The sequence below is a fragment of the Vitis riparia genome, chromosome 4 (genome assembly GCF_004353265.1).
Source record: "Vitis riparia cultivar Riparia Gloire de Montpellier isolate 1030 chromosome 4, EGFV_Vit.rip_1.0, whole genome shotgun sequence".
NCBI lineage: Eukaryota > Viridiplantae > Streptophyta > Magnoliopsida > Vitales > Vitaceae > Vitis > Vitis riparia.
The window spans coordinates 3558897-3570034 of record NC_048434.1 but is presented as its reverse complement, the minus strand read 5'-3'; the positions used below and the strand labels follow the sequence as shown (position 1 = coordinate 3570034).

At 34.5% G+C, this 11138-nt stretch overlaps 1 protein-coding gene across 1 annotated transcript; it reads right to left on the bottom strand.

Annotated features, from left to right (window-relative positions):
• Positions 1–4968: 4968 nt before the first annotated feature.
• Positions 4969–6357, bottom strand: LOC117912709. Its single transcript, XM_034827393.1, has 2 exons — positions 5544–6357; positions 4969–5210 (listed from the first exon to the last, which is right to left on the bottom strand). Exons 1-2 carry the CDS (start codon positions 6355–6357, stop codon positions 4969–4971), a joined length of 1056 nt encoding a protein of 351 aa, XP_034683284.1.
• Positions 6358–11138: the final 4781 nt, after the last annotated feature.

The following is an 11138-nucleotide window of genomic DNA, read 5'->3' as shown; positions in this document are numbered from 1 at the left end:
GGGGTCGATCCCTACTTCGGAACGCATTTTTGGACCCTTGGTACATCCTTAACAAAATTTGGTACATCCTTTACAAAATTTGGTACATCCTTCATTAAATTTGGTACATCCGATCTGATACATTCCGAGACCCCATTTCAACATGGATGGTCCATAATTTCATTTAGAAACCCATAACAAAGTGATTGGGGGTCCATCCCCACTTCGGAACGCATTTTCGGACCCTTGGGACACCCTTCACAAAATTTGGTACATCCTTCATTAAATTTGGTACATCCGACCTTAGTGATTCCGGGACCCCCTTCTGACCATGGATGAGCCACTATTTCATTTAAAAACCCATAAAAAGTGATTTGGGGCCGATCCCCACTTCGAAAAGCATTTTTGGACCCTTGGTACATCATTCACAAAATTTGGTACATCCTTCACAAAATTTGGTACATCCGATCTGATAGATTCCGAGACCCCCATTTCAACATGGATGGCCCATAATTTCTTTAAGAAACCCATTACAAAGTGATTGGGAGTTGATCCTCACTTCGAAACGCATTTTCGGACCCTCGTTACATTCTTCACAAAAGTTGGTACATCCTTCATTAAATTTGGTACATCCGAGCCTAGTGATTTCGGGACCCCCTTTTGACCATGGATGAGCCTTTATTTCATTTAGAAACCCATAACAAAGTGATTTGGGGCCGATCCCCACTTCGGAACGCATTTTTGGACCCTTGGTACATCCTTAACTAAATTTGGTACATCCTTCATTAAATTTGGTATATCCGATCTGACAGATTCTGAGACCCCCATTTCAACATGGATTTTCCATAATTTCATTTAGAAACCCATAACAAAGTAATTGGGGGTCGATCCCCACTTCGGAACGCATTTTCGGACCCTTGGTACATCCTTCACAAAATTTGATACATCCTTCATTAAATTTGGTACATCCGGGCTTAGTGATTCCGGGACCTCCTTCTGACCATGGATGAGCCACTATTTCATTTAAAAACCCATAACAAAGTGATTTGGGGCCGATCCCCACTTCGGAAAGCATTTTTGGACCCTTGGTACATCATTCACAAAATTTGGTACATCCTTCACAAAATTTGGTACATCCTTCATTACATTTGGTACATCCGATCCGACAGATTTCGAGACCCCCATTTGAACATGAATGGTCCATAATTTCATTTAGAAACCCATAAGAAAGTGATTGGGGGTCAATCCCCACTTCGGAAGGCATTTTTGGACCCTTGGTACATCCTTCACAAAATTTGGTACCTCCTTCATTAAATTTGGTACATCCTTCATTAAATTTGGCACATCCGATCCGATGGATTCCGAGATGCCCATTTCAACATGGATGGTCCATAATTGCTTTTAGAAACCCATAACAAAGTGATTGGGGGTCGATCCCCACTTCGTGACTCATTTTTGGACCTTTGGTACATCCTTCATTAAATTTGGTACATCTGATCTTAGTGATTCCGGGACCCTCTTCTGACCATGGATGAGCCACTATTTCATTTAGAAACCCATAACAAAGTGATTTGGGGCCGATCCCGACTTCGGATCACACTTTCGAACCCTTGGAACATCCTTAACAAAATTTGGTACATCCTTCACAAAATTCGGTACATCCTTCATTAAATTTGGTACATCCGATCTGACAGATTCCGAGACCCCCATTTCAACATGGATGGTCCATAATTTCATTTAGAAACCCATAACAAAGTGATCGGGGGTCCATCCCCACTTCGGAACGCATTTTCGGACCCTTGGTACACCCTTCACAAAATTTGGTACATCCTTCATTAAATTTGGTACATCCGAGCTTAGTGATTCCGGGACCCCCTTCTGACCATGGATGAGCCACTATTTCGTTTAAAAACCCATAACAAAGTGATTTGGGGCCGATCCCCACTTCGGAAAGCATTTTTGGACCCTTGGTACATCATTCACAAAATTTGGTACATTCTTCATTAAATTTGGTACATCCGATTGGACAGATTCTGAGACCCCCATTTCAACATGAATGGTCCATAATTTCTTTAAGAAACCCATAACACACTGATTGGGTGTTGATCCTCACTTCGAAACGCATTTTCGGACCCTCGTTACATTCTTCACAAAAGTTTGTACATCCTTCATTAAATTTGGTACATCCGAGCCTAGTGATTTCGGGACCCCCTTTTTACCATGGATGAGCCTTTATTTCATTTAGAAACCCATAACAAAGTGATTTAGGGCCGATCCCTACTTCGGAACGCATTTTTGGACCCTTGGTACATCCTTAACAAAATTTGGTACATCCGATCTGACAGATTGTGAGACCCCCATTTCAACATGGATGGTCCGTAATTTCATTTAGAAACCCATAACAAAGTAATTGGGGGTCGATCCCCACTTCGGAACGCATTTTCGGACCCTTGGTACATCCTTTACAAAATTTGATACATCCTTCATTAAATTTGGTACATTCGAGCTTAGTGATTCCGGGACCCCCTTCTGACCATAAATGAGCCACTATTTCATTTAAAAACCCATAACAAAGTGATTTGGGGTCGATCCCCACTTCGAAAAGCATTTTTGGACCCTTCGTACATCATTCACAAAATTTGGTACATCCTTCATAAAATTTGGTACATCCTTCATTAAATTTGGTACATCCAATTGGACAGATTTCGAGACTCCCATTTCAACATGGATGGTCCATAATTTCTTTAAGAAACCCATAACAAAGTGATTGGGAGTCAATTCTCACTTCGGAACGCATTTTCGGACCCTCAGTACATTCTTCACAAAATTTGGTACATCCTTCATTAAATTGGGTACATCCGAGCTTAGTGATTTCGGGACCCCCTTTTGACCATGGATGAGCCATTATTTCATTTAGAAACCCATAACAAAGTGATTTGGGGTTGATCCCCACTTCGGAACGCATTTTTGGACCCTTGGTACATCCTTAACAAAATTTGGTACATCCTTAATTAAATTTGGTACATCCTTCATTAAATTTGGTACATCCGATCCGATAGATTCCGAGACCCCCATTTCAACATGGATGGTCCATAATTTCTTTTAGAAACCCATAACAATGTGATTGGGGGTTGATCCCCACTTTGTGACGCATTTTCGGACCCTTGATATATTCTTTATTAAATTTGGTACATCTGAGCCTAGTGATTTCGGGACCCCCATCTAACAATGGATGGACCATAATTTCATTTAGAAACCCATAATAAAGTGATTAGGGGTCGATCCCCACTTCGGAACGCATTTTCGAACCCTTGGTACATCCTTCACAAAATTTGGTACATCCTTCATTAAATTTGGTACATCCGAGTTTTGTGATTCCGGGACCCCCATCTGAGCATGGATGGGTCATAATTTCATTTAATATATTTAAGTTATTTATTTTAAAATTAAAAAAATACTTTTATTAAAACATATTTTATTACATTTTAAATAAAAACTAAATTGATTTATATCAAATATTTGATTTGAGATATGATTTCTAAAAATTTATTACAAATATGTGGTGGCAATTTTTCTATTAAAATTAATTTATTTAAATAATTAAAATTATTAATCATTTATCTAATCAAATTAATTTTAAGTTATAAAATATTAGGACTTCATTATATTTTTTGTTATATTGTAGCATATTCTAAGTACAACTATTTTTGTAATATTTAAAAATACAAAATTTTGAAATTAAATAAAAGTAAACGGATAAATAAAAAAAATTATTAATGAGCTAAATAAAAAAAGTAGTTAAAAAAATAAGATAATAAAAAATAAATTGAAAATTGAACAATTAATTTTTTTTAAATGATAAATATTTAGAAAAAATCTATGATTTTGAATCAACAAGGAATCATTTCCAACGTTTATTTCATATGAACATCAAGGGCCAACCTTTTAAGCTATCAGTATGCCTCCATTTGCCTTACTGCCCAACCCACACCTCAACTCTAGTCATCCTAAAGGCATGCCTCTGACAGAGAGTCATGTCTTTCTTTTTCCTACTGCAAGTAGCTTAACAAAAAGAAGTTTTTCACCCACATTTATGTGTCTTCCATCAAGGTTTTGCTCTTAGGTTGACTACTGCACATAGCCTACCAATATAATGGTTTTAGCAATGGGCATGCCCCTAAAATCAAGGGTGTGCCCCTACTTTGCATACTGCATATAGAATTTCCCAATAAAGTTATCATACCCATGGGCATACCTATGCAACCAAGGGTGCACCCCTGCTTTGCCTTCTACATGTAGCATAGTTATATAATATCATTAACACATAGGCATGCCTTTCAAATGGAAGGTGCGCCCCTAGATTGCTTTCTACACATAACATACTAAACTAATGTTCGAATGCCTTCCCATGGTGTTAATGGTTCAACCTCCCTTTCACAGACACCTCACATAACACGAAACCAATTTTAAAGATGAAAAGCGATAGGGTTGCCTATGATCTAACAGGCACAACCTTATTTTGGCTACTGCCCATTTCACACAAAACTAAATAATATGCTTAAGGGTCATTAGCCAAAAAGCAGCAGCCCCTACATGTAAAGGTTGGCCACGATTATGCCCACTAGTTAACAATCTGTTTTTTTTTCCAAGGACGTCATATGAATCTATGTCACTTCAATGCCATCTTTGAACAATAATGACCAAGGTACATATTTTGCTATTACAATTACATTATCATGTAACATATCCCATAATATTGAAGAACAACATACAATCACAATAGATGTACACCAAACACTTCAAATCCAATAAATTACTCATTGCTTATAATCAAGGAAACAACAACGAAGATTACCAAACTATTTCATACTAATATAAAGTCGATCTTACATTATGAAGTTTAATAAATAAAAACTTACAGCAATGGGTTGTTACATGTCGCACGATTATACCCAGGCTGATTACAACGAGAACAATGAACCGTTTTTTTTACATGAATTGAGACTCGATTCGACGTTTCCTAGGTCTTCCAGGAGGTCGCTTTGTGGTTGGAGGATTAAGAAAGGGATAAGTATGACCCAAGGCATCATGAACGGTTCCATCTTCATCAATCATTGGCATGTCATGCGTTACCAAAGTACGCATGCTTCCAGAGTATATCTTCTCTTGCAAATTGTACTTATACCAGTCATCAACATAATCAGATACATCAAACCTCATTCGTCGTATAGCTGCACAGGCATGATCACATGGGATTCCAGACATTTGCCATGCTTTACATGTGCAAGTTCGCTCCATTAAGTCCACTTCCAGGAATGCTTTTCCATTGGATACTTTGATCGAACTACCCAAGTGTAAATAAGTGATATAATTTTCACCTTTTCCAATGTTCAATGCAATATTTTCTTATGTTTTAGGACCAATACACCCATTCCATTTTACAAGTCCATTTTTATGCTCGACTAAAAGAGATCCTAACTTATCCATATGCTCGATGAAGAAAACACAAATATTATGGTGTCGTTCATGTCTTAACCAAGAATTGAAAGACTCGGCCAAATTACTTGTCATCTTATCCCAACGCATCTTCTTAAATTTAGAGATTGCCCAATGTTGAGGGTTATTTTCTTCAACCCATTTCGCCAAATCATGATTAAATGTCCTTAAAGTATCCATTGCAACCTCATAATCACAATCTAACCTAGCATAGGCGATAGAATCAAGCATTTGCAAAACATTTTCCTTTCCTTTCCTCCCTTTAGTGTTCAGCTTTGTTAGAAAGCTACTGAAGTTTTCTTTAATGTGACGATAGCAATGTGCATGGTTTTCACTACCAAATACCTCTGAAACACTACGGATAATCCCTTGGTGCCTATCAGATATTATTATAACATCTCTTTCACCTATGACCATCTTCAATTTCTCTAAAAACCAAAGCCAATCCTCGTAATTCTCAGAGCTAAATAAGCCATAAGCAAGTGGAAACATGTCATTGTCAGCATCATAGGAAGAAGCTGAAAATAAAGCACCCTTGTATGGCCCACTCATGTGGGATGAATCTATTGATATAATAGGCCGACATCCCAGTTGAAACCCATTTATTGACACTGAAAGGACAACAAACAATTGCATAAAATGACCATCATCCGAACATCTATATTCAGCAATCGTCCCTGGATTTGTTTCAATAAGCCTTGTACATAACCAAGGTAACAACTTATATGAACATTGCGGCACACCATGAATTCGTTCTTTAGCCTTCTCTTTCAAGTTCCATGCTTGACAATAATTCAATTGCATTCCGTATTGTCGACGAAAGTCTTTACATATTTGACGGGGTAAGTAATCTGGATTTGAACGAATAACATCATCAATCATAGTTGTGGCTCAATTACAACGAACTACTAATTCGGAAATTGACACATCTTCTAAAGAGTGGTTATGTTCATTTCTAAATGTATGCACTTGAACTATTTTTGTTCTCCCAACAGCACGAGCAGTTACTTTCCAAGGGCATCCTTCAACAACACATATTACAGTCATATGCTTAAGACAATTCCTCTTAAACTTATATCTAAAACGGCCTCCTACTGACATGAGATATATTGCATCTCGAAATTCATTTGCAGTTGAGAAGGTATGTCCACTACCCAATATTGCACTCTCAAAACGGCTTGACTCTAGTGGACCAACATGTGATTCAGCACATCTTTGATGAAATCCTCGTGATTGCATTCTAATATCAACATCTCTTGTTGAATATGGGACCGGTGAGTTAGACTCTACGATTGTTTCGTTCAAGCTGCATTAAAACATCTAATGAATAAACATAAATATTACAAAATAAATAAATACATGGAATCATTTAAGATTATATTTTTTTATATATATATAACTTACCCTTGTCCTCCATTCTCAATCGTTTCATCATCTTCAATTGTTGATGCTAAACATATATATACACGTGCACATCGGTCACTAAATTGAAACATGTTTGTCAAGTCTTCATCATTTTTCAATGGTTGAAGTGCATATAAATCAAACGGGAGAGTTTATGAAAATGTTGGTCCCACTATATTGATGTTCATTTTCCCACAAATCCTTGAAACAAAATCATTATATGACATTGATCATTCTAAACTTAGACCCTCTCGTCTCCCACCCATATATTCCACATTGCCATGTTCATCCCTTACTAGCTCTCCTCCAATGTGCAGATAACAATAAATTGTATTACTTGGATCCATTTAAATGCTACTCGATCATGTGCAGCCCCTGTTTAGAAGCATGAACCTTTAGTCAAGCTGAAACAATTAACTAATTTCTTAATAACACTGCATAAACCAACTTACTTATAACAAAACTGATTATCATGCCTATGATCATCATATATTAATACATCGTTTATCTTTGAAACTTTACAAACGAGCTTCATTTACATTTCATAGTCTACAATTAATGGTGTAAATATAGACATGCATAGTGTATACTTAACATTAAGCAATGCAATTATTCTATTTTACTTCGTAGTAATTTGCTATGTTATATAAGTTAGGGAGTGAACCTCTCAATTCATGGGCTAACCATTGTTTTGGTAACTCTTCAAGCCAAATTGTGCTAATGTTACTCTCTTCGGGCCACCCTCTCAAACAATGGGTCGACCTTTATTTTGCCCACTGCCCAAATTTAACCACAACAATGTTACAACCAAGGGCCGACCTCTAAACAATTGGGTCAGCCCTTATTTTGCCCACTGCCCAACTTAAACCACAATAATGTTTACAACCAAGGGCCGACCTCCAAAAAAATGGGTCAACCTTTATTTTGCCCACTGCCCATATTAAACCACAACAATGTTTACAACCAAGGGCCGACCTCCAAACAAATGGGTCAGCCTTTATTTTGCCTACTATCCAGATTAAACCACAACAATATTTACAACTAAGGGCCTACCTCCAAACAAATGGGTCAGCCTTTAATTCACTTACTGCAACCTCTTACGAAAACAATAATTTCATCCAAATGTTATTAACTGAATTACGGCCAACCCCTTCATCTAAGGGTAGACCCTTACTATGACTACTACACACATAAACAAAACAAATTTCATATTTGTGGTTGTGACCATCAATTTTGAACCTAAGGCTCCGATACTATTTTCCCTAATTCCCACATAAATTCATGCCCGCTTTACTAAATTTGTTTTATTTTCTTCTTCAATTCAACCCTTATTCATTACAAATTCAAAACTTTTATTAAGAAATTTATTCAAACTTTAATCCCAATCATTTTTAAAATTTATACTCATCTACTCCTGACTAAACATGAATTCTTTTCCCATGCATTAGATTCACCAATTAACAATTATAAAATATCACTCAAATTACTCATTTTGGAATCCCAGATAAACAACATTAAATAACAAAAAATCTCGAATCCCATATAAACAACATTAAACAACAAATTGTTTGAACATTCCTAAAAATTGTATTCCCTTCACATGCAATAGTCATATTTTTCTTCTCTTTTCCGTATTCTTCCCAACAACCACATACAACACAAACACAACAATTCAGAAAATAAAACAAAATCAATATAGCTTACTACCATATCAGTTTCCCATCATTTATCAAATTTTAAGTCATATTTCATTTCAAATAAACCCTAAATAAATTAAAATATAAATTTAGATACAATATTAATGGACATTGAACATGTAGAAATATGCAATGTAATCAAGTTTAAATTACAAAATTGCACAAATCACATAACTATGACATTATTCAAATTTCAAAAAATCAAAATGACAAATCAAAATATAAAGTTATTACAAAATTTAATAACATATATATATATATATATATATCACCTGGAAAAACCCTTGCTTTAAAAGTTAAATGCAACTACAATATTTTTATTCTTCGTTATCTCGTTCTCTCAATTGCTTTCTTTCTTCTTTTTTGATGTAAAAGCAAAATAGGAAGTACAACCAAGAGAAAAATGACTGTCACTCCTGAAATAAGAAGAAGGAAATGGGTTTTTTTGTCTACCTAGCCTTTGTTAGGGGGTTCGCACTTGGACTTTTGTTTTCAGATTGATGTTTGGTGGGAAAATGAAGATGTCGTCTTCCTTATGGTGATGGAGGAGAAACAAAATAAGAGATCAAGTTTGGAGGTTCGTTTGGGGTTGATGGGTTATCGCGATTTGAGAACCTACCAGATTTTTTATGGATCCTTTCGCCTTGTGATGAGTTGTGCCTGTGAACGAATAAGAAAGAACATGGGTTTTTGGTGTTAGGGTTTGGTTGAAGAAAGAAGAAGATATTTTGGGGTAAATATTGTTTAAAACATCAATCCATGTGGAATGTCTAGCTGGCCGATGACATGTAACTGAGCCATGTCATTGGCTTAAGTGGACAACAACTTATCCAACTAGGAGAGATGTCAAACTATAGGAGGGTATTTTTGGAAGGGCCCTCAATATCACTATTACAGTGTATGAAATATGGTTTATTTTTCACAAAATCCATTGAATTTGAAAAGTAAAAAGTTAAGTTTCCAAAAGACAAAATTTTGCCCCTTGGTGTATGGTTACATAAATTCCCCTTGATTCTTTTGAAGTAAATGATTGTGGCTGCTCATTTGGATGAGGGCAGTTTTTTCCTTTTCCCATTCCTTTCTCACGTTTATTTCATCATTCATGCCTAATCCATTAGGGCACTTGTGCTACTTACTAATATTGTAATATTTTGCTATAAAACACATTGTTTTTTCAAGGTATAAAGTTCATTAAAAAAATAAAAATCTAATAAAATCTAAAAATCTTAATAGATTTAAGACTTTTTAAATTCTAGTGCATTTATTTTAAGTTAAGTTTTACTTTCCTAAATACAAGAAAAAAAAAAAGAAGAAAATTTTAACTTTTACCTAAGTTTAAAAAAAAAGAAAAAAAAGGAAATAGAAAGCTAAGAAAAATAAAAAAATAACTTTAAAGTTAATAATTCCACTTTTATCCGAGGATGAAACAATTTTAAAATATATAAATTTATAATTAATTAATTATATTTGATTTTTTTTTTCAATTTACACATAATGAAATCAAATATGAAAAAATTATTTTTTTTTTTATTATTTTTTGGAACCAAACATAATTTAAAGTACAAAATATATAATTTTTTAATTAATTTTAATTATATTTGATTTTCTTTCAAATAATTTATAATGAGTTTTTTTAGTATTTTTTTTTTAATCAAACATAATTTAAGGTGATATTTTTTTTTTTACTTAAATATGAATATTACTTAATTTAACTTAACTTGAAACACAATTTAATAATATTAAGTATTTAGTTGTTCTATTTTTTATTATTTTATTTGTGTTTTAAATATCAATAAGGTGGGAATTGTGTTTAGTGTTTTCGTTACTTAAAAACAAAATGTTTTTAACATTTCAGTAAAATGTTAAATATTTTAATTTTTTACATTCAAACAAATTTTTTATAAAAAAAAAAAAAAAAAGCTAAAGTTTAAAAACAAATTACATTGAACAGTGAATTAAAAAAACAAACAGTGTTTTGATATAAAGTGAAAAAAAAATTGCTTTGATAGTGTTTTGATAATATATTATATAATAAAAAATTTGATTTTTGGAAGTATCTTCGATCAATTGTCTATTTAGAAATCACTTAAAAGTGATTCAAAATACGTTTGACAATAATTATAGGACATGTTTTTAACAGTTTTAATACTTGAAGAATGAAAATTTTCAAATGTTATAAGTGTTAGAAATACTTCCTAGAGTCACTATGAAACGCTCTCTTAGTCATTTTCAAAAATTTATCAAACTTTTGGAAATGTTTTTAGCTATTTTTAAAAACACTCTCAAGCAGCCTTTAAATTGCTTGTAAACGTGAGATGTTATTTCCCCAAATGCAGCAAGGCGACTTCTCACGATAAGCAGTGGCCATTTCAGGAACGCAAGGTCCAATTCCAAGTAGTGTCATGTGTATGAGGTAGCCCAATAACTCCCCACTCACCGGCCCATAAAATTAATGTCCGTGTTTGTTAAAAAGTCTTTTAAGGCCCAAATCACCCAGCTCTAGCCCATATTTTTTCATTGTAACCCAAGGGCCCAAAGTATGTTCTAAGGTCAGAAGTCTTC

Coding starts and splice junctions, on each gene's coding strand:
- LOC117912709 (XM_034827393.1), bottom strand. CDS start 6,357: ATGATTGATGATGTTATTCGTTCAAATCCAGATTACTTACCCCGTCAA. Junction 5,211..5,543: donor GCGTTGGGATAAGATGACAA/GTAATTTGGCCG, acceptor ATGCCTGTGCAG/CTATACGACGAATGAGGTTT.